Raw genomic sequence first — 27,427 nt, forward strand, 5'->3', positions numbered from 1 at the left:
ACGTTGTGCATCATAAATATGACCCAAGGCTCTTTTCTGCTGACAGGACAGACAAACCAGAAAAACTCAGAAGAGCAAACAAAAACAAAACCCTGAATTGATACAGCTGTACTGCATACCCCTTGTTTGGAAAGAGTGTCCAGTTCTACTAGCATGTCAGGCCAGTGCTGTGGCCACTCCCGCTTGATCATTTCTACTACAATTCGAGACAGAACATCTTTAATATGGTTCTCCTCTTCCAAAATGTTCAGTGTTCCCTGCAAAAGAATAAGTGACATCAAGAGGTTTGCAAGACTGAATTCAAAGGAAAAAACTGGGCTGTAAGAGTGTAGAAAACTTAGGAGCAGGCCTACTTTCAAACTAAACCAACCAACCTGTTCTTCATGTCTGAGTCACCTGTCCTGCATTCTCACTGATCATTCTTCCCTCTTAAAGCTTAACAGAGGGTTGCATCAGCTAATAAAATGGCTGTCACATGGAGCAAGGAAGACATCACTGTTCTTTACAAACTGAAGAGACTTTCTTATTGTTTCATTTTGTATGAGGGCCAGAGTAGAAGAGTATGGAAATAAGGAATACATTGAAAGGCTGATAAAGTGAGAGATTCAGGAGCAACTGAATATTTTCCTAACAGTTCTACGTTTAGAAGACACAGGAAGACCATTATTGGGACTCTCTTCTCAAGTCTGGTATCAAGTTTAATGGATTAAGATTTCTATCACATCTCCCCAGAACTAACAAAATATAAATTCTAGGTAGCTCAGTTAATAATTTTGAAGGGAGTTTTTTTTTCTATCAAAGACACTAGACTCTGGGGATGAAAAGGACATGAATTCCCCTTTTCATGTCCTTTGTTAAAAAGAACATAAAGGCTGTGGATTCTAAATGTGTTTGTACAGTTATAGTCGAACTCCCAAAATAAACTCATTTAGCCTATTTTTTTATTGCTAGTAACATAAAATAATTCAGTTTAAAATAAAAGGAAACAGCAAAGTGCAATCTAATCTATAACTGATTAATCTAAGACTTTTATTCATTTGTTAAAAATGTTTACTTATCTCTACCCTGTCTTCATAATTTAAAAAATAGAAGTCAACACATAAAGGATTAATTAAACCAAGTAAATGGGATGAACTGTGACTTCCAGTGATGCTGGTTCTTTTTAATTTGAAGGTAACATTTAATATTATATAAATATTTAATATTATGTAGAACCCGTGAATTGTTACACAAATGCTACACTGGAAAAGTCACACTTTGTCTAAACTATCTCGTAAACCCAAGTCTTCCAATCAACCATTCCTTACATTTGCGATCAGCTCCATGACACTGTTCTTCAGATAGACCTTCTCCAATCGAGACATGTTGTTCCATCGAAACCTGGCCACCAAAATGTATAAAGTCAACAGAGCAACATTAGAAGCCTTCTCTTCAGGAGAGATTAGCTTTGATTCCTATGTTAAAATTATGCTGGTGATTTTACTCAGAAATTCTACTGTGGATTTTGTATCCTTCAAAAAATGGACAGAAACAGTCCACATTTAATCAAAATGCTAAAAGCAAAAAGAGTTAAATATAGACAGTGACCCATTAATTAGAATTCAGGTAGGATCTGTGCAGCTGAGCTTCCCCCCTTGATTTTATTGACAGACCATAAGCAAATACGTCTCTGGGACAACTACAACAATGTAGTTGGTTTTCAGAAACTAGAATCTGATAGTACTGACTCCCTTTCTAGACTTGCTTTGTTCAGTCACTAAGTTGTGTCTGACTCTTTGCAACTCCACGGACTGCAGCACACCAGGTTTCCCTGTCCTTCATCTCCGGCAGTTTGCTCAAATTCACGCCCACTGAGTCAGTGATGCTATCTAACTATTTTAGGCTTAGAAGGTAATAACAGCACAATTCCAGAAAAACTGTGACTAAATCTTAAAAGCTGATGGATTCTTCAGATACACAGTAGGGGTAGGAGACTCAAGTTAGAACAGGTTTTTAGTTATTCTCATATAATCCTGGTTAGAATCCTGCCATGCACACTCAAAACTTAAGGAAAAATAAATTAAAGGCAGTGTCTTTCTAGTGTCTAATCAGGTATTTATTTACCTGTACACCACATTATTATAAAAAGACTCTGAGATTGGTGGGCATATATTAGGAGCTCAATAAATGCTAAGTGATGTGAGCTAATATTTGCAGAGTGCTTAGTATGTACCATGCACTTTACACAGATGAAGAAACTAGGGAAAGGTTAAGTTCTGTATGAGAGCTCCCAATAGGCTGTGATGACCTCTAGGAAGCATTCCTTTCTGCCTGGGGATTGCTCTTTTCTACTCACCTAAAGACTATCTCTAAGAGTTATATAAGAAATAAAGATTTGCTCTCTCACATACTTGACAACGTGTTCCAGGATCTGAAGGCCAAAATGTCTGACGATGGCAATTTGTGTTTTCTCAGCCAACCGCAAACCACAGGGGACACAGACAGGGCACTTTTCTTTAAACTCCTCACAAAACTGAAAAAAAGAAAAGTTAGTGTTTCCCTTAGGAGCCAAGAGAAAGTGGGACTAGGGAAAAAAACAGAACTCCAACCTGAGCTATTGTTTTAAGTGGCAAAATTTAGATAAATATTATATAAAGGATTATTTTCACTTTGATAGTTCCAGTGCAATGGCCAATTAGTGTTGGAAAAAATAAATAATGTGACCTATATGAGTAAAAAACTGTTAGAGATAAACCCGTGAAGCACATGGGGGTGAAATGACAATTACTAGGGTTAAAAACCTTTGGTTGGGGGAGGAATAAAGCAAATGTGTTAAAGTCTTTACAACTGCTGAGTTTAGGTGATAGGTATACACAAGATCATTACAGCATTCTACTTATGTTATTTCATATGAGTTTAGGTGATAGGTATACACAAGATCATTATAGCATTCTACTTATGCTATTTCATAGTAAAACAACAAACAGAACCCAAATACTTCTGATTCCAAATCCTATGGCATACATCTATACATTGTAAAACTTCCTCCAAGTGATGTTCACTCTACTTCATGAAGTTACATCTCTTAAAACACACACAGTACTGTTCCAGTGGTCATTTCTCATTGCCCACATACATTGTTTGATGGGGGAATAAACTCAAATCGTATTAGCATCCCCATTTGTTTTGTGTTAGCTTTCCTAATTTACACAAGAAGCAGTCTCAGTAGTAGAGAATCTGGCAGTCAAGAAAACTACTTTCAGGAAACCAAAAACCCCTTGCTAAAATGCAAAATAAGTGGTAGAAGTTCAGCTTTGCGCAAAATAGTCTAAGAATATCACACAGTAAAAAACATGGGGGTGGGGGGTTGAGAATTAAGCCAGAAATATCCAAGACACAGAAGCGGGTTAGGGAGAAGTGTAGGGATGTAAGTAAAAGGGCACTAGAGAGGCTGGAGCTCGGTTAGGGCGAGTCAGGAGAGTGTGTCAGCAGGAAAACGTTTAGTGAGGGAGACTATAAAGAATGTGGCCGATGTTGGGGACGGGTTGGACACGTGCTCCACGGGAAGGAGATGGGATGCAGGAATGTGGGGGTTAGGGGAATAAAGTGGGTTCAGCCAGCTGTGGAGGGGATCGTGGTGCGAAGAAGAGTAAACAGAAGCGGGGAGAGGGGGAGGAGAGGGCAGTGGGGAGTGTCGGTGAGAAGAGATGGCTAGAAGCAGGGACCAGAGCGTCCCGGGAAAAGGGTAGGCGCGGCGAGCAAAGAAGGCGGGGAGTGGGAAGAGGCGCGGAGAGCTGCAAGGGGGAGGGCCCCCCGGGGTTGGGACCGAGGTCCAGGGGCCGCGTGGGCGGGAGACGGCCAGCGTCGTGGGCTGCGCCGGGACTGCTGAGGCTGGGGGAGGGTCTCGGGGCAAGCCCGGGTGGCCAGAACTCAGGTACCTTGAGGGCTTCTAGCCGGTAACGCTGGGTGGAGCTGGGGTCCATCATGATCGTCACCGCTTTCACCAGCTGCTCGCACAGCGCGTTCACTCGATCCATCGCCATGAGTAGTGCCACGCACCACGAGCGCGCAGCACCGCAGTCCTGGGAGCACGAGGCACGGACGGCTCCGTTGGCGGGACCACACGCTGGTACCGGGCCGCGGCGGGCCGAGGCGGGGCGGTGAAGAGCAGGAGGAGGAGCGTGAGCCGCCGAAGATCCAGCCGGGAAAGAGCCGGCGCTGCGCACGCGCCCGACGTGCCAGTGCGCATGCGCCCGCGGAAGTGGCGGCTCCCTTATGACGGTTGCTCCTTGGTGGGCGGAGCGAGAGATTTTGGGGCCGCGGTACGCAGGCGCGTCAACGGTCCCCGGCGGCGCGCGCGCTGTGCGATTGTCAGGAAGGCGGTGTGCCGGTTGTGCTAGCCAAGGCTGGACCCGCCCGTCTGTGCTGGCAGCTGCCTAGGCAAGAGCCGTCTGCGACTCTCGGTTCTTTTCTCCGTCGTCCCGGGGAACAAATCTGCCTCGAAACCGACTGATCCGTTCCCAGAAAGCGGACAAATATTCAAGACCGCTTTAACGTCCTTCCAGTGGACACTTAGCCCAGTCTCGACGGCGTCCGCGGGTGGCGGTTTTGCCAAGTGTCGTCACATTGGTAAGAGAATTTAGAACCGTTCGGTATCTCTGTTTTTAGACTTTTCATGTTGCCTTGGCTATTGGTTGTATAATATAGCAGTGATTGAGGACAACATTGGACCGAAATTTCAATGAAGTAGAAAGCGTTGCTTACAGAAAAGGCCCTCGTATTGCCTTTTAAGAGAATTTTTCTTGTGGGGAAAAATGGTAGCTCTTAAACTTCCCTCTTCACTTGTACTTGTTTTCCTTGGCTGTGTTATCACCTGATAGGCACTAAATGTGTTGTGTACAGATCTTGGTAAATCGAGATCGTTAAAGATGAGGAATTGCAAATACCGAAGGTTTGTAGAGTTTTGGTCATTTGAGGTGTTTGGTCATTTGAGGTGTAGCCTAATCCTTATTCCCAAAGGAAAGTTTTAACATAGAGTGTGTTTCACTTTTTATCTTTAAAAAGCTGTTGCTTTCTCCAGCAAAATACGTAAACTGAAAACTAAAACAGTTAAAATCTAAATATCCGTTTTTGGTGTTTGAATATTTAGGAAATGTTTGCTGTACTTAAATCACTGCTCCCTGTTCCTACTCCACTTCTAGTATTTGTATCTAATATGGTACCTAGGGGTGTGTCCGTGAGACAATGCATTTACTATTTTTAATCCAATGTAAGTCTGTGTGTGTATATGTGTGTGTGTGAGAGAGAGGCATTGCATTTACTGTTTTTAATCCGATGTAAGTCTGTGTGTGTGTGTGAGACAATGCATTTACTATTTTTAATCCAATGTAAATCTGTGTGTGTATGAGACAATGCATTTGCTATTTTTTAATCAATATTAATCTATTCAAAGACTACACAAAAGCCACTTCAGGGCAAAGTGATTTCTGGTATGGTATGGTTTAAAGTATTACATTCTGCCTGTTTTCAGTGAGTGGAATTTGTAAGGAATTAATACCTTGACTCGGGGAAAGCAATGGCACCCCACTGCAGTACTCTTGCCTGGAGAATCCCATGGACGGAGGAGCCTGGTAGGCTGCAGTCCATGGGGTCGTTAAGAGTCGGACACGACTGAGCAACTTCAGTTTCACTTTTCACTTTCATGCATTGGAGAAGGAAATGGCAACCCACTCCAGTGTTCTTGCCTGGAGAATCCCAGGGATGGGGAGCCTGGTGGGCTGCCGTCTATGGGGTTGCACAGAGTCTGGACACGACTGAAGGGACTTAACAGCAACAACAGCAATGCCTTGACTACTCTGATTTTTTGAAGTCATCATTTTTACCCCTAATCTTTCAGCTTTGTAGTAGCATGACACTTTTTTCAAGGTGAATGTTAATTTTTGACACTTAAAAAAAAAATACAGTTGAGTGCCTACTCAACTGTAAAACCTGTGTTCTTTCATATTTAAATCATGAATTACTGGTATCTCCACAAATATCTTGTTTACGTTAGGTCAGTGGTTTCCAATCTCTGCTGCGCATTAGAGAAGACTTTTAAAAATTGCGATGCCCATGTCACACCCATACTGATTAAGTTAGATGTCTGGTAGTAGAAGCCAGAAATCAATAGTGTTTAAAGGTTCCTAGGTTATTCCAATCTGTAGTAAAGTTTGAGAGCCACTGCTTTCGTTTACTAAAGCCTTCTTTCAGATTTCTAACAATGTTAAATGAAAACATTAGCCTCTGTCAACAGTTTATAAGGTTCTTTCAATCTAGCATCCATACCTTTACATATGTCTGTCTACAAATAGTGTGTAGTATTTTCTTTTTTTTTTGTCTTCTTTTTGTCTTCAAAAGTTGAACATGAATAGATAGAAAATCAGTATCAGAACACTACAAAGTAATTGTTACAGGCCAGATCCACTGATGGGTGCTCAGAAGTTCAAAATTTGAAGAGAAACAGGGTATGTGCATAGTCTCAAAGTATCTCTTCTAAGAAAGGAAAAAATAGTAACTTTACAGTGAGAAACCTAGCAAACACTGTCAATATTCAATGATACGTTTTCCATCACTAGTATTAAGACATAGTGACATCATGTACCTCCAAACATGATACATGACTTGAGAAAAGCAGAACACTTCCACAATGTTCTTGCCTGGAATGTATAACCTCAATCTTATCAAGAGAAAACATCAGGGCTTCCCTGATGGCTCCGTTGTAATGAAGCTACCTGCCAATGCAGGAGACACAGGTTTGATCCCTGACCCAGGAAGATCCCACATGCCTCAGAGCAATTAGGCTGGTGCTCTAGAGCCCAGGAGTTGCTGCTTCTAAAGTCCACACACCTAGAGGCTGTTCTACGCAACAAGAGAAGCACTGCAGTGCGAAGCCTGTGCATTGCAACTAGACAGTAGCCCCCACTCACAACAACTAGAGAAGAGCACAAGCAACAGTGAAGACCCGGCACAGCCAAAATAAATACAATTTTTTTAAAAGAATTTATTTAAAAAAAGGGGGGACAACATCAGACAAACCTAAATTGAGAGATGTTCTCAAAGCAACTGAGTAGTTCCCTTTGAAACTGTCAAGGTCATGAGAAACATGAAATGGCACTGATTGGAGAAGACTAAGGAGATGTGATGACTAAGACTGGATCTTAAGCTGGATTCTGGAGCCAAAAATAGACATTAATGGGAGTAACTGGTAAAATTCAAGTAAAGTTTGTAGTGTGAATATTATACTAATGTTCATTTTTTAGTTTCGATAATTGTGCTGTGTAAAATGTAGCATTAGGGGAAACTGGGTATGGGAGAACCCTACTATGTTTGCTACTTTTCTGTAAGTATAAAAGTTTTTCAAAATAAAGAGTTTTAAAATGCACAGGAATGCTTTGATACTATATATTATTTTGTGCTTCTCTTTACCCTGAACTTACATTTGAAATTTGTCTGTCCATTAGATTAACTGTTGGCTTTATCCCACCACTGATGTACACTGTAATTTGCATTTGTACATGCAGTTTGCATTGATGTACATGTAATTTGCATTTCCCTATGCCTAATGACATTGAAAAGGCAGAGGAACCAGAGATCAAATTGCCAACATCCGCTGGCAATGGAAAAAGCAAGAGAGTTCCAGAAAAACATCAATTTCTGCTTTATTGACTATGCCAAAGCCTTTGACTGTGTGGATCACAATCAACTGTGGAAAATTCTGAAAGAGATGGGAATACCAGACCACCTGATCTGCCTCTTGAGAAATTTGTATGCAGGTCAGGAAGCAACAGTTAGAACTGGACATGGAACAACAGACTGGTTCCAAATAGGAAAAGGAGTACGTCAAGGCTGTATATCGTCACCCTGTTTATTTAACTTATGTGCAGAGTACATCATGAGAAACGCTGGACTGGAAGAAACACAAGCTGGAATCAAGATTGCCGGGAGAAATATCAGTAACCTCAGATATGCAGATGACACCACCCTTATGGCAGAAAGTGAAGAGGAACTAAACAGCCTCTTGATTAAAGTGAAAGTGGAGAGTGAAAAAGTTGGCTTAAAGCTCAACATTGAGAAAACAAAGATCATGGCATCCTGTCCCATCACTTGATGGGAAATAGATGGGGAAACAGTGGAAACAGTGTCAGACTTTATTTTTTGGGCTCCAAAATCACTGCAGATGGTGACTGCAGCCATGAAATTAAAAGACGCTTACTCCTTGGAGGGAAGGTTATGACCAACCTAGATGGCATATTCAAAAGCAGAGACATTACTTTGCCAACAAAGGTTCGTCTAGTCAAGGCTATGGTTTTTCCTGTGGTCATGTATGGATGTGAGAGTTGGACTGTGAAGAAGGCTGAGCGCCGAAGAATTGATGCTTTTGAACTGTGGTGTTGGAGAAGACTCTTGAGAGTCCCTTGGACTGCAAGGAGATCCAACCAGTCCATTCTGAAGGAGATCAGCCCTGGGATTTCTTTGGAAGGAATGATGCTAAAGCTGAAACTCCCGTACTTTGGCCACCTCATGCGAAGGGTTGACTCATTGGAAAAGACTCTGATGCTGGGAGGGATTGGGGGCAAGAGGAGAAGGGGACGACAGAGGATGAGATGGCTGGATACACAGTGATACACTGACTCGATGGACTGAGTCTGAGTGAACTCTGGGAGTTGGTGATGGACAGGGAGGCCTGGCGTGCTGCGATTCGTGGGGTTGCAAAGAGTCGGACACGACTGAGCGACTGATCTGAATGACATTGAGCCCATTTTCATGTGCCTGTTGACTATCTGAATATCTTCTGTAAAGTGTTCAGTTCTTTGGGGGGGGAAATGGGTATTTTTTAAAGCTTTTAATGTTATTATCCTTCTAAACTTGTATCAATTTGTTATTCTCCTGCCAGCAGTATATGAAAATGCCTGTTTCATTCTTGTTAGTTTCCATGCTCCCATGCTTATGGTAATTCGACAATGAAAGAATGGAAATACAGCTTTCTTTGGTGATTTAGATTCAATATCCTTTCTAACTGTTCATAATATATTGTCTTACAGGAAAATGACTGATGGAAGAGACCGGGTAGTTGCTCTAGTGGACATGGACTGTTTTTTCGTTCAAGTGGAACAGCGGCAAAATCCTCATTTGAGGAATAAACCTTGTGCAGTTGTACAGTACACATCATGGAAGGGTGGTGGGTATGTATCATAGTTATTCTTATAACTCTAAACTACGGTTTTAATTTCTGAGAATACATGGCACTATGCTAGGTCCTGTTTTTGAGAGTTCTGAACTGCTGTGTTTGAGAATGAATAGTAGTATCAGTGGGACTTCCCTGGCAGTCCAGAGGTTAAGACTGCACTCCAGAGGGTATGGGTTCCATCCCTGGTCAGGGAACTAAGATCCCATATGCTGTTGTGTGGCCAAAAAGTTTAAAAAAAATAATAGTAGCATCAGTGGCCAAAAAGTTTCTACCATTATGTTTATAACCTAGTTGTCATGAAATTTTATGATCATGTGAAATTGTTATGATCATGTAATATTTTTGCTCCATGGCCAAAAAATAGTAGCATCTGTGATCAAAAAGTTTCTATTATGTTTTAACCTATTCATCATGCTGAATTTTAATTACTTTTGCTTATGATCATGTCATGTTTTTGCTCCCCCTTTTTTCCTAACCTTAGAATAGTTGCTGTAAGTTATGAAGCTCGTGCATTTGGGGTCACTAGAAACATGTGGGCAGATGATGCTAAGAAGTTATGTCCAGATCTTCTACTGGCACAAATTCGTGAGCTCCATGGAAAAGCTAACCTCACCAAGTAAGAAGAGAAGATGGTTTAAGGGGAGTGGAGGAGTTGGAATCATTTCATGAGGCTAGGAACTGATGTTTTCTAATTTGTTTTGTGTAAATCACATCTGAAAAGGTTCCAGTCAGCCAACTTTTCAGTGTGAAATGAAAACAGATTTTAATATTATATTTTAGGACAGTTGAGAATCATTATTACCTATAATGATATCTACCCTTAATACCTTTTCAGTTCCTTAAATGTTTAAAAATTGGTTATTGTAATTAAAACTTAATACCAGTTCCCATGTTCTCAGGCCAAAACTGTGAAATTTTTCATTGGCAGTGTCTCTTAAATTTCACATCGCTATAAAGTAAATTCTAGTATTATCTACCCCACCCCTCCCCACTCATTCCTACATACACACACAGATGAGGGGCAAGTTTAGAGAGGTTAAATAATTTAATTTCACACAGCTAAGAAGTAGAAGACAGGATTCAACTTTTTTTCAGATCCCCACGTTCTCACAGTACACTATACTGTGTGTGGTGGTGTGTGTAGGGATCATGCTTTGACTTGGGACTTGAGATATTCCTGAATTCACCTATCAGAAGTCTAAAAGTGAGTGTCATAGCCAACCTCGCATTGGAATTACTGCCAGAAAAGAAGACAGATTTAACTGAAGATTAATACTATTACTCTAAAGTAGAATTAATTTAGCTAATGGACATATGTTACATTGCATTGAATAGAATTTTATGCTGGCTGGGAAAGACAGTGTCATGTCCCAGAAATATAGTTGACTTCACAGTGTGATTTTGAAAAGCCACATGCCACCAACTTTATACTGGATCATTTATTTTACCCTTAAAATCTTCATCAAGTAACGAACAAAGGCAGTTTTAAAAAATTTAAGAATATGTTTATAGACCAGAAAGTTATTAAGACCTGGATAATTTAAAATTATTTTAATAGTTAACTTGAGATGCCACATTATAAAAATAAAAATATGATTTGCAGAAACATATATATATGTATATATACACACTAAGTTTTTCAAGTATTTGTAAAAATACCTTGGAGTAATTTATTCAAGTCTGTGAAGGAACACCAGCTACTGCAAAAGAGCATCCTTTCCTTGGTCTGTATGTATGTGAGTATATTATGCTGTCATGCTCTTAGGTACCGGGATGCCAGTATGGAAGTGATGGAGGTAATGTCTCGTTTTGCTGTAATGGAACGTGGCAGCATTGATGAGGCTTATCTAGACCTGACCAGTGCTGTGCAAGAGAGACTACAAAAGCTCCAAAATCAGCCTATCTCAGCAGACTTGTTGCCAACCACCTGCATTGAAGGGTTTCCCCAAGGGCCTACAACAACAGAAGGGACTGTTGAGAAAGGTACTTCCATAGCATCAGTATTGCTTCTGCTTCCTGCCTTTGGAACCTGCTTTGCTTGGTCACACTGCTCCTCCTTGGATTCAATGAAAGGAAACTTAACCTACAACGGGAATGAATCTCAAGGACTCACATGGAAGGATATACAAATTCTCTTATCTTTCCAGGTATATGGATATTGAGAAGCTGTGAAATCTGTAAAATCAAGTTTCTCCTTAAGCATAACTAGGGCAGGTTAAAGTTATCAGTAGAAGGCTGACTGAGCACTTCCATTATTTGTAGGTTAATGTATAACTTGGTTCATAAGAAGGGTGAGCTTTTTAAAGGGGACCTCAAAAACGGAGTTGAGCTACTCACAGGATGATGTCATCAGTGAGCTGCTCAAGGCCTCTTATTTTATTTGACTTATTTTACTCCTTTTCCCTTAATAGTGATTCCCCTCACTCCCTTCCTACCCCACAAACCCTCTGGCATTCACTTACATAGATCTTCTTAAACATGTATATGTCTTTACAAATTGTACAGTAGTGTTGCTTTGTTTTAATTGTTTATTTAGTTATTTTATTTGATAATTATCATTTTTTCATTTATTTTTTTGAAGTGTAGTCAATTTACTATTAGTTTCAGGTGTACAACATAGTGATTCAATATTTTTATAGATTATATTCCATTTAAAGTTATTATAAAATAATGACTATATTTCCCTGTGCTGTATCTATTTATTTTATACACAATAGTTTGTAACTCTGAAACCCCTGCCTCTAACTTGCCCCTTCTCCTTCCCTTTCCTCACGGTAACAACTAGTTTGTTCTCTATATCTGAGTCTGTTACAGTTTTGTTGTATTCATTTGTTTATATTTTAGATTCCACATATAAGTGATAACATACAGTATTTGTCTTTCTTTGACTCAATGTGTGCTATTAAAACTTGTGCTTTTATATAATGTGTCCTTTTAAAACTTGTGCTAGAGTTTTAAAAGCACACATTATATAAGTGAAAAGATGTTCAACATCAATAATTAGTAGAGAAATGCAAATCAGAAATACAATGAGGTATCCCTCATACCAGTCAGAAGGGCCATCATCCAAAAAATCTCCAAATAAAAATGCTGGAGAGGATGTGGAGAAAAGGGAATCCTTGTACACTGTTGGTGGGAATGTAAATTGGTACAGCCACTATGGAAAACAGTTTTGGAGGTTCCTTAAAAAACCAGAAATAGAACTACCATATAACCCATCAATCCCACTTCTGGAGTATATACCCAGAGAAAACCATAATTCAAAAAGATACATGCACCCTAGTGTTCATTGCAGCACTATTTACAATAGCCAGGACATGGAAGCAACTTAAATGCCCATCAGTAAAGGAATGCATAAAGAAGATGTGGTACATATATGCAATGGAGTATTACTCAGCCATAAAAAAGAAGAAAATAATGCCATTTGTAGCAGCATGGATGGACCTAGAGATTGTCATACTGAGTGAAGTAAGACAGACAAATACATGATATGTGAAATTTTTTAAAAATTGATTTTTTTGTGTGTGAAATAAAAAAAAAAAAGAGGTACAAATGAACTTATCTACAAAACAGAAGTAGAGTTGATGTAGAAAACAAACTTGTGGTTACCAGGGGATAAGGAAGGGAGGAATAAGTTGGGAGATTGTAACTGACATATATACACTACTATATATAAAATTGGAGAAGGCAGTGGCACCCCACTCCAGTACTCTTGCCTGGAAAATCCCATGGATGGAGGGGCCTGGTGGGCTGCAGTCCATGGGGTCGCTAAGAGTCAGGCACAACTGAGCGACTTCCCTTTCACTTTTCACTTTCATGCATTGGAGAAGGAAATGGCAACCCACCCCAGTATTCTTGCCTGGAGAATCCAGGGACAGAGGAGCCTAGTGGGCTGCCGTCTATGGGGTCACACAGAGTCGGACACGACTGAAGTGACTTAGCATTAGCATATATAAAATAGATGACAAGAATGTGCTGTGTAGCACAGGGAACTCTACTTAGTACTCTGTTATGGCCTATATGGAAGAAAAATCAAAAAAAGAGAGTGGATATAGGTATTGATACATGTGTAACTGATTCACTTTGCTGTATACCTGAAACTAATATAACTTTGTACATCACCTATACTCCAATAAATTTTTTTAAAAAAGATGCAGTTGAGTATAAACTGCATTAATTTGCCATGAAACAATGTTAAAAGAAAAACTTGTGCTTCTTAATTACAAGATCATGTTATGGTACTATAGATCTCATTCTTTTTAATTTTCTTTCATTGGTGGTTTTACAGATCTATCCATGTAGCTGTATTTATCTGTAATTGATTGCTTTTTAAAAAATCATTTATTTTTGGGGGGGCGCTGGGTCTTCATTGCTGTGCGGGCTTTTCTCTAATTGCAGCGAGCGGGGGCTGCTCTCTAGTTGTGGTGCATGAGCTTCTCAGTGAAGAGGCTTCTCCTGTTGTGGAGAGTGGGCTCTAGGGTGCACAGGCCTAGTAGTTGGGGCATGTGGGCTCAGTGGTTGCGGCTTCCTGGCTCTAGACCACAGGCTCAGTAGTTGTGGTGCATGGGCTTAGTTGCTCTGCAGCATGTGGGATCTTCCTGGGCCAGGGATCAAACCCATGTCCCCTGCATTGGCAGGCAGATTCTTTACCACTGAGCCACCAGGGAAGCCCAGTTGATTGCTTTTAATTGCAGCACAATGTATGGTATGGATCTACTGTGTTTACAGACCCTTCTGTTTATATGATGAATGTCCTTATTAGTCCTCTTTTGGACCTATGCAAGGGTTTCTCTTGAGTATTTTCAGGAGTGGACTGCTAGATCATAGGGTATACACATATACTTAGTTTCACTAAATATTGCCAAATTGGTTTCCAGAATTGCTGTAACAATTTGCCTGACCCCTGACAGTACATAAGAGTTCCCATTTCCTCCCTATCCTCACCAGAAATTGGTATTACCTGATATTTTAAAATGTAATGGCTACAAAGGTGTACTTTATATTGGGGCTTGTTTTAACTTATATTTCTCAATTTACTAATTGAAGTTGAGCTTTTTTTCATATACTTGTTAGCCAGTTGAGTTTCTTCTTTTATGAGTTTGCTTATTTATAATCACCCAATTTTCCATTGGATTTCCTGCCCTTTTTGTCAGGGGAGAAGTCTCCTTCTGTATACTAATTGTTGGTTCCTTGTCTGTTTTTGACACTTCAAACATCTTTTCCCAGGTCTGTCATCCATTAACTTTATTTATACTGTACTTTGTTGAACAAATTCTTTTAGTCCTTCCATTTTTCACCTTATGGTTTGTGCATTTTAAATCTCATTTTAGACATTCATTTCTCCCAGATGTTCCTGAAGACATTTTTCTACATTTTCTTCAATTTGCCTTATAGCTTATTTTTAGGTATTTCAACTATATGGGGTTTACCATTTTATTTGATTTAAAGTAGGAAGCCACCTTAATTATTAATCTTTTAGTGAGTCAGTTTTCCCAACAGTTATTTATTAATAATCCATTTTTCTCAACTTCTCATATATCAGTGTTTGTAGAATAGCCCATTAGGGTCTCCTTTTGCTTCAGAAATACATTGTTTTTATTAGTTTGTGGTATGTTATAATATTTGATAAGGACTCCCCTCTACTTTTGTTTTTCAAAATTGTCTTGGCTATTTATGGACTTTTATTGTTTGGTATATGTTTTAGAATGCATTAGTTGAATTCCTCAAGAAATTCTGGAAGTTACATTGAATTCACATTTTTATTTATTTTTTAAACATATTTATTTAGTTAGGTGCACTGGGTCTTAGTTGCAACATGTAGGATCTAGTTCCCTGACCAGGGATCAAACCTGGGTCCCCTGAATTGGGAGCTCAGAGTCTTAGCCACTGGACTACCTGGGAAGCCCCTGAATTCACATTTTTAGAAAGGATAGTATCTTAATGTTAAATTATCCCATCTATAAACATTTCACCATTTTTTTAGGTCTTCACTTATGTACCTTTTAGTGATTTTTATTTATTTTTTAAAATGCATTTTGTTGAAATGTAGTTTTTTAAAATTTTTGACTGGGCTGGGTTTGTTACTGTGTGGGCTCTTTAGTTGTGGCCAGTTGGGGCTACTCTACAGTTGCGGAACACAGGCTTCTTCTTGTGGTAGCTTCTCTTGTTACAGAGCACAGGATCTAAGGCGCGTGGGCTTCAGTAGTTGTGGTTCCTAGACTCTAGAGCACAGGCTCAGTAGTTGTGGCACATGGTCCTAGCTGCTTCTGACCAACCAGGGATTGAACTTGTGTCTCCCACATTGCCAGGCGGATTGTTCACTAAGCTACCAGGGAAGCCCTGTTGAAGTATAGTTGATTTACAGTGTGTTAATTTCTGCCATACAGCAAAGTGATTCTTTAAGACACACACACACACACACACATATATATATATATATATATAATTCTTTTTCATATTTTTTCCATCATAGTTTATCACAGGATATTGATATAGTTCTCTGTGCTTTACAAAAGGACTGTGTTGTTTATCCATTCTATGTATTGTAATAGTTTGTATCTGCTAATTGCAAACTCCCAGTGCATCCCTCCCTGCCGCCCTTGGCAACCACAGGTCTGTTCTCTGTTTTGTAAGTCTGTTTCTGTTTTATAGACAGTTCATTTGTGTCCTACTTTAGACTCCACATACCTTTTAGTAATTTTTAAATTACGATTTTTATCATATGATTATTTCTGCTTCTTCTGAAATCTGGAATCCAGTAGGTTTCCCTTTTTCTTTCTCATCTAAACCTTGATATACATAAAGTGTGTAAATTAAGTGTATACTTGACTGATTTTCACAAAGTAAACCCACTTGTATAAACAGAACCCAGATCAAAAAACATCAGAACTCTAGAAGCCGCATTTGCTTGCGCTCCCAGTCATTCTCTGTCCCTCTCCCCTCTGTCCTATATAACAACTGTCCTGATTTCTATTTAACTTATTTTTGAAGTTTCTAAAATTGAAATTATGCAGTACATACTTGAGTCTGGCTTCATTCGTTCAATATTGTCTTTGTGAGAGTCATCCATTCTGTTGTATATAGTTGGGTTTGTGTAGTATTACATTGTATGAATATACCACAATTTACCCATGGATATTTTGTGGGGTTTTTTTTCCAGTTTTGGACCACTAATAACAGAGTTGCTATGAATATTTTTGTAAATATCTTTTGGTGAACAAATGTATACATCCTGTTGAGCATGTGACTGACGTGCTCAGTTGTGGGGTTTGCCTGTATTCACCTTTAGTTTGTCTGTACTCAGTGTTAGTAGATACCCCCAAAAGTTTTCCAGAATGGTTGTACTGATTTATAATTCTACTAGCAGTATATGAGAGTTCTAGTTGTGCCACATCTTTGCTAACCTTTGCTTTTTTCTCTTTTGTGTTTTAACCATTTTGATAATCGTGATATCGTATATGGTGATGTCATATTATGGTTTTAGTTTGCATGTTCCTGATGTTAATGAAATTGAGCACCTTTTTGTAAGTGATGACCATTCTTTCATGAAGTGTCGGTTTAAATACTTGCCCATTTTTCTTGGTTGTCTTATCTCATTCATCTATAGGACTTCTTTATGTATTCTGGATATGAATCATTATCAAATATATATACTGCAGCATCTTATGGCTTGTGGCTTTTCTCTTTTTAAAAATTTTTTGGCCATGCCAAGTGACATGCAGGATCTTAGTTACCTGCCCAGGGATTGAATCTGTGCCCCCTGTAGTGAAAGTCCAGAACCTTAACCACTGGACTGCCAGGGAAGTCTCAAGACTTCTTCTTTTTTTGAGGAAGGCCTGTATTGCTATGAACTTCCTTCTTGAGACTCCTTTTGCTGTATCTCAGATTTTGTATGGTTGTGTTTTGTTTTTATAATACTTAAAATAATTTGTTGTTTAAGTTTTTTTTAAGACTGTATGCCCTTTTAGACCTGTTGAAAGCTATGGACCCTTGTCTCAGAAAAATAGATACCTACATATAAGACAATTTTGCATGCAGTTTTCAGGAGATTTGCAGACCCTCTCAAAACCTACATAGTTCAGAATAAGAACTATTTATTACATATTACATTGGTTTTGTGGGAGGCAACTCATTGTTGAAGAGCTCTCTGGTGAAGATGATGGTGCATACCTTTGTTGGTGGTCAAATGTTACTTCAACTCAAATGGTTGTTCTATACCTATCTTTATTATGTTTTTCTATAAAATGCCGGTGTTTTAAAGAAGTCTTACTTCTGTATGAGGAAATAAAAGGTATTTGTATTATGAAGGAACAAGTTGCTTTATTGTGTCCAGTTTAAATTTTAAGCTTCCAGATGCAGTGATAACATCTTATTATTTAGAGTGTTCAGAATAATACAATGTCTAGGAAATGATTTACGGTGATATTTCATATCATACTCCTGAGTCTTCACATGATGTGTGTAGCCAGAAAAAATCTGATAACAGAAATTAGCTGATCTAAGTGTATATAATCTCCCAGAAATTATTTTTCATGAATATGACATATATTTCAAAGCTAGGAAAAGAATCCAGGTGTCTGATGTTTTGGTACTAAAGTTCCCATTCAGCTTTACCATCCTGCTTCTTAATGGGTCCTATTTACCCATTTGCAACTTTGGGTTTTCTGTTTCTGAAATAGTTGTGTGTGTGTGAAGTTTAAGTAGTATGATTACTTAAAAATAATACTCAGAAATTCCCAGAGTGAAAACTTTCCCTTTGGGGCCTCTTTGTAACTGGTTTGTGTTAGCTAAAGAACTCCTTTGTTTTCTCCTTTGCTTCCTCTTAATTCATTTCTTTCTAAGCAAATATTGAACATGTGAATGTGTATAACAAGAAACAGTTGTGTAGCTGTATTAATATAAAAAAACTATAAATCAACTGTCAGGGACTTCCCTGGCAGTCCGTGGTTAAGACTCCATGCTTACATTGCAGGGGCTATGGGTTCTATCCCCTGGCCCACGTGCTGCCCAGCTCAGCCAAAAAGAAACAAAAAGAAGATAAAAATAAATTAATATTTAAAAATTAAAAAAAAAAATCAGCTGCCAAAGTTGAGAGCTATAGGAGTTAGGATAGACTCCTTGCAGGCTTTGAAGAAGGAAGCTGCCATATTGCAAGAGGGCCTTTGGAGAAGCCCCCATGTCTGTGCTTTGAGAGCTACCCTCTGCTGACAGCAAGCAAGAAAGGAGGACCTCAGTCCTACAGCCACAAGATGATAAATTCTGTGAACAACCAGAGGGAGCTTGAAAGTTAAAGTATTAGTTGCTCAGTCGCGTCCAACTCTTTGCGACTCCATGAACTGTAGCCCTCCAGGCTCCTCTATCCATGGAATTCTCCAGGCCAGAATAAGTAGCCATTCCCTTCTCCAGGACATCTTTCCGACCCAGGGATCAAACTGGTCTCCTGCATTGCAGGCAGATTCTATACCATCTGAGCCACCAGAGCTTGGAAGGTACTAAGCTCATGGCACAGAAGAAGGTACACCAGTTATTAGTATAAGGACTTCTCTTTTGTATTAATAGTTATGGATCCTAGAGTTGTGGACCATAGCTAGAGTTTATCAGTTTAATCCTGAAGTTTTGGCACAAATTACCAGTGCTCACTCTTATGACAGTTCTAGTCACCATTGTATTAGAGGTTCAAGATGATGCAGTCAGTACAGGAAAAGAAATAAAAGATGTGAAAGAAGAGTGAAATAGGAGACATGGCCATGTTTATAGAAAATCCTAAGGAATCTACCCTCCCCCCACTCCCACTAAAAGAACCTAGAATAATTGAGTCTAGTAGGGTTGCAGGGGACAAAGTCAATGTGCAAGAATTTGTAATACTTCTATATATTAAAATGGGAAGTTAAAATTTAAAAAGCAATGGCATTTTTGCAATAGCATTAAAACCATGAAATTATTAGAAATACATCTAACAATATATGTGGAAAAAACAGTTCAAGATAGATGCAGGTCAAGCCCCAAGCTGATCTACAGATTCATTGCATTTTCACCAAAATCCCAGCAGGATTTTATAGAAATTGACAAATTGATTCCAAAATTTATATGGAAACACAAAGGATGAGGAATACTCAATTTTAGAAAAAACTAATTTGTAAAACTTAACACTACCTGATTTTAAGAGCTAACTCTAAATTTATGGGTACTTCCTAGTGATCCAGTGGTTAAGACTTTGTGCTTCCAAGCAGGGGATACGGGTTTGATCCCTGGTATGGCCAAAAACAAAACAAAAGTTAAGGTGGCACAGGCAAGAATGGAAGAAATACGAATAAAATAGAGTGAGTTGCAGTGGATATGCGGAATATGGTGAAGTGGCCTTGGTAACTAGATAACTGCAATTGTGTTAGTTGCTCAGTCTTGTCCGAGTCTTTGCGACCCTGTGGACTGCAGTCCACCAGGCTCCTCTGTTCATGGGATTCTCCAGGCAAGAATACTGGAGTGGGTTGGCATTTCCTTCTCCATAGATAACTACAATAAAGGGGAGTAAAAGAAAAGAAGTCAATATTAGATTTTAAACCTTTAAGAGAAACAGGAAGTTGTTTGGGAAAGAGAACCTTTGAGGAGGAAGATATAAAGATTGACTTTAGTAGCATTTTGTTTGATACTTTAATGAAAAATTCAAAAATTTAATGAAAAATTTTCTGTAGGGAGGTAGAAATAAGGGATTAAAGTTTAAGAATTTGGGGAAGGAGCTTAAGATTTGTGTGTACTCAGCATAAGCAAATTGAAACGTAAGCCAGTACCAGTTCACCAAGAGAAAAGGTATCTACGGAGAAGAATGTTGCTCAGTATCCACAGTTAGGGCGTTAGAGGAGGAAGACGGGTTAGCAAAGCAGAGAAACAGCAGTTGGAAAATCCTTCTATGTGCTCCTCTTCCTCCTCCTCATATATATGAGCCTTTATTCTACCTCTTCGAGACACTCTGTATTTTCTTGCCTTGTTCATAGCTCATTTGTGTGTGTGTGCTCAGTCGTGTCCGACTCTTTGCAACCCTTTGGACTGCAGCCTGCCAGGCTTCTCTGTCCATGGGATTTTTCAGGCAAGAATATTGGAGTGAGTTGCCATTTTCTGCTCCAGAGGATCTTCCTAACTCAGGGACCAAACCCATATTTCCCACATCACCTGTGTCTCCTGCACTGCAGGCAGATTCTTTAACATTGAGCCATCAGGGAAGCCCTCACTTCAGCCTCTTTAAACCAGCGTGTATATTTCTTAACTTTCTTGTTACATAATGCTTTTAAAATGCTTTTCCAAAACTGACTAGTCCTAAATTGGATAATAAGATATTTTCAAGGCCGTAAGTACAAAGCTACATCTAATTTAAATACTTTGTCAAGAGAATAAATCTAGTGGTGCTGATTAGATTTAAGCTATTCAACTGGAACCAGCCTCTAAAAATACAGAAGTGCTAACTTAAGTTTATACTGAAGCGTGAGATAATTCTGAATAATTTCTAATTGAGTAACTTAATAGAATTCTTGGTGGCATGCAAGGGAAGTTAGAGGAAGAAAGTTCAAAACTGGAGAGAGAAAACAGAAGTACTTTTAAATCATTGCTCATAAAAGATAATACAAAATATTTGTTGGTTATTGGAGCTTATAAGGTTCAGCCTAGGCTGGAAATTAAGGCTGCTGGACTTGGTATGAGAAATTGATCTCTGTTGTGATACTGAGTAGTCTTCTAAAAACATATCTAAAGTACCTGAAATCTAAGCATTTCTGCATTAGATAACACAAATAAAACCCTGATTTTAAAAAAATGTCTACCTGTGACCTCTCAACTTTTTCAGAGGAAAGGCGAAAACAAGGCTTATTGCAATGGCTTGATTCTCTTCAGACTGAAAGCACCAGCTCTCCAGACCTACAGCTCACTATGGGAGCAGTGATTGTGGAAGAAATGCGAGCAGCCATCGAGAGGCAGACTGGTTTTCAGTGTTCTGCTGGGATTTCACACAATAAGGTGAAGGCTAATAGTAGATTTCAAAGAGAAACATAGATATATCTGCAGTTAAACACAGGGATAGAAACAAACACAAACTTAAAAAAACAACAACAATAAAACATAGACGGGATAGATACGAGTGGAGCATTTAAGATTTTTTTTATGTGGACTATTTAATAGTCTTAATAGTGTTTCTGTTTTATGTTTTTCTTTTTTTGACTTTGAGGTATGTAGGATCTTAACTCCCTGACCAGGGATCAAACCCACATTCCCTGTGTTGGAAGAAGTCTTAACCACTGGACCTCTAAGGGAAGGAAGTCCCTGCATGGGGCATTTAAACCATTACACATCTTTGAAATGGGTTCCTCTTTAAACTTCACATTGAAGACAAAAACCTAAGTAATTCTTCAACGTGAGAATTGACATTGCACATGTACTTGCCTAAGAAACAGGCTGAAAATTTTGCTGGAAATGGTTATTTACATAGTTGTAGCCACAATATTTCCTTAATGATTGAACTATCCAAAGAAAGGAGGAAGCGGGAATTCCTTGGTGATCCAGTGGTTAGAACTCAGCTGGGGAACTTTCACTGCCCAGGGCCTGGGTTCAATCCCTGGTTGGGGGAACTAAGATCCTACAAGCCAGGCAGTGTAGCCAAAAAAAGAGACTAGTCTTTTTATTTTATATATGAACTTATTCCTTATCTTTTCACTTGCTGAATATTCTAGTATTATCTCACTTCTTCTGTGGTGTGACCTAGGTATTCTCTGCTTTTTTCTATTCTAATTAAAGTACAGTTTGGCCTTGGGATCTTCATCATCTTTGATCTAGGCTTAGTCATAGGATGGTAGCTGATTTTCCCTGGTTACTACCTTCTCTCCCTTCCTCAAGAAGTGGAAAGTTCAGCACTGTGCAGCTTGCAGGATCTTAGTTCCCTGACCAGGAATTGAACCCAGGCCCTCAGCAGTGAAAGCACTGAGTCTTAACCACTGGACCACCAGGGAATTTCCAAGGAGAGGAAAGTTGCCAAATTACCCAGTAGAGTTTTGGCGGGGGGGGGGGGTTTCCTGGTTAGGTGGAGGGAGAGGAAACAAAAATCTCAATGTAGTAATTTAAACTAAATATGACCTAGTAGAAGTTTCAGAGAATTTCTCCCATGAATGTGAAGTGATTTTATATTTTTTCCTACCAATTATAATTTGTGAAATGATACCACTGAAGTACCTTATTCTTTGAAAAGACTTCTCATGGGTGTTTTTCATTTTGAAGTCTTATTTAGTATGAGATGTTTGCTATTGGATGATGATTTTGAGCCCAGTCTTTGTCACAGATACTAAATGATGGTAATCTGTATTAAACTGGGACTGAAAATAGACTGACCATTAATCAAGAAATGTCTGTCTCTAAGTGGGGTAGGGCAAAATGAGTTTGTTTCAGCATTTTCATATGGACACACTAAGAAATGCCTCTTAAGTCTCTTCTGTAGCTTCTTTGTTCTTTACCCTCTTGAAGTAGGAGAACCTTAAGGAACAGATGGGTGGAAAAAACTACTAAAGAAAAACAGAATGGAAGATGTGGGAAGAACAATGAGGATAATGATAGTGGGTCATGTTTTCCACTGTGGATGTTGTTGGACACCCAGGTTTGGAGATGTCTTGAGTTTCTGGTTCTGTTTTTGTTTTTAATGTGGAAACCACTAGTTACAGCCCTTAAGCTGTGCCTTGTGTGTGAATGTGGGTATGTGTGTATATTAATATTCACCGTGTGTGGGTACTGACAGTAATGAGGTTTTTATGCTTCCCATGCTCCAGGTTCTGGCAAAACTGGCCTGTGGATTAAACAAGCCCAACCGGCAGACCCTGGTCTCACACGGGTCAGTCCCACAACTCTTCAACCAAGTGCCTATTAGCAAAATGTAAGTATTCAGGGAGCACCTCAGATTTCACTCCTCTATCTATGTGAAGGCCCTCTCTAGTTGTAGTTTCTTCTGTTCCTTAAGAATTGGAGCCAAGGAAAACAGGTACCATGGAGACAGGAGGGAGATAACAGAAAATTTTGCAAACACACTGAGATTTCTTTTCTTAATGAACCTTCAATTCTGGATTATCTGTGGAAGATAATTAATCCTGAATTTTAAAAAATGAACTGATTTTTAGCCATACGTTTAACTTCCTTTTAGGTTTTTTATTAAAACCTATTACTAAATAATAAATAGGAATTTTAATTCTTTCCTTTTTTCTAATATCGTAGCAAGCCATTTAGGGCTACTGAATTGTTCCCAAATAAAATTAATAACTAGGCTGTGCGTACCAATTGTGTGTCCTTGACCAAGGGCTTATAATATTATTGAAGGGACAAGATATAACTGTTCAAAGCAATAATGAAAGTTCCGTAATCAAGAGTGTATGGAACTGCTAAATGAATTGTACAGGGAGTCACCAAAGTTCATAAAAGTCATCTGAGAAGGACTTACAAAAAGGGCACGGGATTTTGTTTTCAGATTTGGCACAATTTGGAGTCAGATGAGAATATAAGAGAAATACCAATTTGGAGAATGTTTTGAACACAAAAAAGGAGAAAGTATAAGGTATTTTCAGTGAACGGGACATGACCTAGGACCATATTGAGGAAAATAAGTAATGGAAAAAGGACTGAACAGATAGGTTAAGGACAGATTATTAGACATCTCAAAGGCTAGGTTGAAGAATTACTATATTCTTAAATACAAAAGGTTTTAGCTATTGAAGGGGTTTGTTTTGGGAGGTGGAATTTGAATCCATAAATGGGACAGTAGACCCTGTACAATTGAAAAGTTTATATAGTTGATTTGATAACCACTTAATGAATTGGCCCTTGTGTTTATGCTCCGGTTACTCCTATTCCTAGGCCCTAACTCCCAGAGTATTGAATTCCCAGTCATCTAGTCTTATTCTAGAAAATCAATAATTTACAGAACCACTGTGTGTTATCATTTTCCCTGAATCTTGGAGAGCTGCTTACACAGACAAAATATTTTATATCTACTGCTAACCAGATATTGATGATGTTACAAATTTATTGTCTTTTGTTGTTAGCCGTAATCTTGGAGGAAAACTAGGGGCCTCTGTCATTGAAATCCTGGGGGTAGAATACATGGGAGAGCTGACCCAGTTCTCTGAACCCCAGCTCCAGAGTCATTTTGGGGAGAGGAATGGGTAAGTGATTCCTGATACTGTTCAGTCATAACTTTTATGGATATGTTAAATTCAAATGTAGACAAAAGCATCAGGTAAAATCTAGACCTATTAGGTTAACATTCACTCCTTGAGGTAACTGCACTGATCCTTTTGCTTTAAAATATTAGATCACTATAGCCTATCAGTCTAGTTTTTTTTTCCCCCCATGTACCTAACTAATTAGGTTGGTAGAAAGGAAGTCTTACTTTGAAGCTTGGTTACATACGTGTACAAAGATGCTGTTATTCCTTTAAGATCCTTGTATTTAGGCTTAGTAAGTACCAAAAAAGCTTGGGGATGTAAAATCCTGTAGCTTGGTTGGTACTTTTCCAAAAATATAAATGATGACTTGACCTTAGAAAGCATAATCAGTATTCTTCTCCTGAGTAGTTTATCGTACTGGAATTCATGGGGAAGGGCAAGATTCTGTGATGTACTTAATTTTGAATAGATTTTTCCTTTTTCATGAAAGGGATAAAAGGTTTAGTATACTATAGGTATTTTGTTTTAACAAAAATAGTCATTTGCTTTCACCTTAAACTTTTGTGTTGGTTTTATTAGATCTTGGCTATATGCCATGTGCCGGGGGATTGAACATGATCCAGTTAAACCCAGGCCAATAACCAAAACCCTTGGCTGCAGCAAGAACTTCCCAGGAAAAACAGCTCTGTCTACTCGGGATCAGGTGGGCAGACATTCCTGACAGAACATTGTCTCTTTTAAGGGAACTGGTGGGTAGGTTTTGGTAGCTGTGAAAACTTAGATGGAACCTTTATGCTGTAAAATATGCAGGAAACAGAAGGGGTTTTGTGTTGAAAATTGATGAGTTTCACTTGGGATTTTTATTATTTCTTTTCCTTTCTTCCTTTCTTCATCTAAAAAGAACTAGAATGGAACTAACTGAAGTTTGAAATGGAATTACTCATTTTTTGGTAGATGAAAACTTAGGAAGCCAGGATATTGTGCCTCTGGTTTGTGTCTTTTTTTCTCAGAGCTGGAACATGCCTTAAGTTTACCTGATAGCATGCCAGCAAGAAAAGAAAGTGAAAACTCTTAGATTAGGGCAGGTCAGAGTTCTGAAGATTTCTATCATCTGGTGATCCTTATGGGGGAGACTTTTTTGCACACTTCCATTTTGGGGAGAACTGAACAAAACGACCATTTTTGCATGCAGAGTTGCTTAAGTCATGTCTGAGTCTTTGCGACCCTATGGAGTATAGCCGGCCAGGCTCCTTTGTCCAAGGGATTCTCCAGGCAATAATACTGGAGAGGGTTGCCATGCCTCCAGTATCTTCCCAACCCAGGGATCAAACCCATGTCTCTTAGGTCTCCTGCACTGGCAGGCGGGTTCTTTACCACTAGCGCTACCTGAGAGTTCTATAATAAACCTAGAGTCTTTAAATGAAAGTTTAAAATCTCAATACTTTTTTTAGGTGCAATGGTGGCTTTTGCAATTAGCCCAGGAACTAGAGGAGAGACTCATCAAGGACCGAAATGCTGTAAGATTTTCTTTATTGCTTGGGTGAGCTTTGGGATATAAATATCAGTATGGAGTAGAAAGAAGATACAAAAAGATACCAGCTAGAAAATGTTAAGAAATCTTTTATCTTTTCCCATAAAACTGCCGTAAAACTCAATATGATTTTCAAAAACCTCGATCTGTGAACTGCTGACTAGATCTGTGAAGACCTGACTACTCCTGTCTCCCTCATTACCATTTGCTTTTACATTTTTGTATATTATCTAAATCCCACTCCAACTCTGAATACACAGTGGATCTTCATCAGAGTACAGAACTGTTAAGGAGGACATTTAGGGATTGGACTGTAAATTATTCAGCTTTAACACAGTCCATGTGACAAAGAAGTATTCAGTTCTAGAGACAGAGTCTTAAGGCAAAGATTAAACATATGATTAGTTTATCTTCTCTCTTTAAAAAAACTGATACATATATATATTTATATACCATAAAATTCACCCATTTACAGTATAAAGTTCAGTAGTTTTCATATATTTCAGAGTTCAACTATTCCATAATCAATTTAAGGACATTTCCATAACCCAAAAAGAAATCTTGTACCTGTATTAGTGGGTACTAATCCTGTATTAGTGGATACTAATAGTTATTCTGCAAGCCCTAGGCAATTCTAGTCTGCTTTCTGTCTGTATAGATTTACTATTCTGGACATTTCATATCTGTGCAATAATCTTATATGTGGCCGTTTGTGACTGGCTTGAAATCTTTAACATGTTTCCAAGGTTTATTCATATTGTAGCATCTATCAGTCCTTTATTCCTTTTTATGACAATAATATTCTACTGAATGGATATACCACATTTTATTTATCAATTCATCAGTGAATGGATATTTGAGTTGTTTCCACTTTTTGGCTATTATAAGTAATGTTGCTGTGAACATTCATGTACAGATTTCTCTGTAGACATGTTTTCCCTTCCCTCGTATATATACCTAGGAGTAGAATACTGAGTCACATGGTAACTCTGTTAGCACATGAGGCTATTGCTGCACTATTTTATACTCCCAGCAATGTAAGAGGCTTGTGATTTCTCTATATCTTTATTCTTTAGTCGCTAGGTATAAAGTGGTTTTCAGGTGCGTATTGACTATTTTCTGATTTTATTTGGAGAAATACCCGTTGAGATCCTTTGCCATTTTTGAAATGAGCTGTCTCTTTATATTGAGTTTTAAAACTTCTGTGTGTGTTCTGGATACAAATCCCTTGTCAAATATATAATATATAAATATTTTCTCCCATTCTGTGGATTTTCTTTTCATTTTCCTGATGGTATTGCTTGATGTGTCCTCTCCTGTTGAAACATCAACTGTATACTGTCAGGAATCATCTGTAATTAACTGTCTGCCCCTTTTTAGTGGAATTGGTGGTAAATGTTCTTTGGTTGTTTTGGTTTAGTCACTAAGTCATGTCCAACTTTGCAACACATGGACAGTAGCATGCCAGGCTCCTCTGTCCTCCACTACCTCCCAGAGTTTGCTCAAATTCAT

General features: G+C 38.8%; 2 protein-coding genes and 1 non-coding gene across 6 annotated transcripts in view; 1 reads left to right on the plus strand and 2 right to left on the minus strand.

The window, feature by feature from the left end:
• XPO5 (exportin 5) overlaps window positions 1-4,051 on the minus strand; it is a 42,683-nt gene extending 38,632 nt beyond the window's left edge. For both annotated transcript variants that reach the window (XM_086371780.1, XM_086371779.1), the window contains exons 1-4: window positions 3,918-4,051; window positions 2,391-2,512; window positions 1,308-1,380; window positions 120-257 (exon numbers count right to left, since the gene is read on the minus strand). In XM_086371780.1, coding sequence (XP_086227906.1) covers window positions 120-257; window positions 1,308-1,380; window positions 2,391-2,512; window positions 3,918-4,022 — 438 coding nt within the window. In that variant the 5' untranslated portion in view covers window positions 4,023-4,051. The remainder of the gene's footprint in view (window positions 1-119; window positions 258-1,307; window positions 1,381-2,390; window positions 2,513-3,917) is intronic.
• A 275-nt stretch (window positions 4,052-4,326) lies between these two features.
• POLH (DNA polymerase eta) overlaps window positions 4,327-27,427 on the plus strand; it is a 29,192-nt gene continuing 6,091 nt past the window's right edge. The window contains exons 1-9 of one of the 3 annotated variants that reach the window (XM_086371783.1): window positions 4,327-4,608; window positions 9,060-9,200; window positions 9,687-9,821; window positions 10,971-11,352; window positions 21,036-21,205; window positions 22,999-23,102; window positions 24,262-24,381; window positions 24,964-25,087; window positions 25,836-25,901. In XM_086371783.1, coding sequence (XP_086227909.1) covers window positions 11,319-11,352; window positions 21,036-21,205; window positions 22,999-23,102; window positions 24,262-24,381; window positions 24,964-25,087; window positions 25,836-25,901 — 618 coding nt within the window. In that variant the 5' untranslated portion in view covers window positions 4,327-4,608; window positions 9,060-9,200; window positions 9,687-9,821; window positions 10,971-11,318. The remainder of the gene's footprint in view (window positions 4,609-9,059; window positions 9,201-9,686; window positions 9,822-10,970; window positions 11,353-21,035; window positions 21,206-22,998; window positions 23,103-24,261; window positions 24,382-24,963; window positions 25,088-25,835; window positions 25,902-27,427) is intronic. The other 2 variants (XM_086371781.1, XM_086371782.1) reach the window with 2 other exon arrangements.
• Window positions 22,119-22,191, minus strand: TRNAE-UUC (transfer RNA glutamic acid (anticodon UUC)). The gene has a single exon. It is a non-coding gene; the product is annotated as a tRNA-Glu (tRNA).

The sequence above is a fragment of the Bos grunniens genome, chromosome 23, assembly GCF_055505025.1.
Source record: "Bos grunniens cultivar Pamir isolate PY7600 chromosome 23, Bosgru_T2T1.0, whole genome shotgun sequence".
Classification (NCBI taxonomy): domain Eukaryota; kingdom Metazoa; phylum Chordata; class Mammalia; order Artiodactyla; family Bovidae; genus Bos; species Bos grunniens.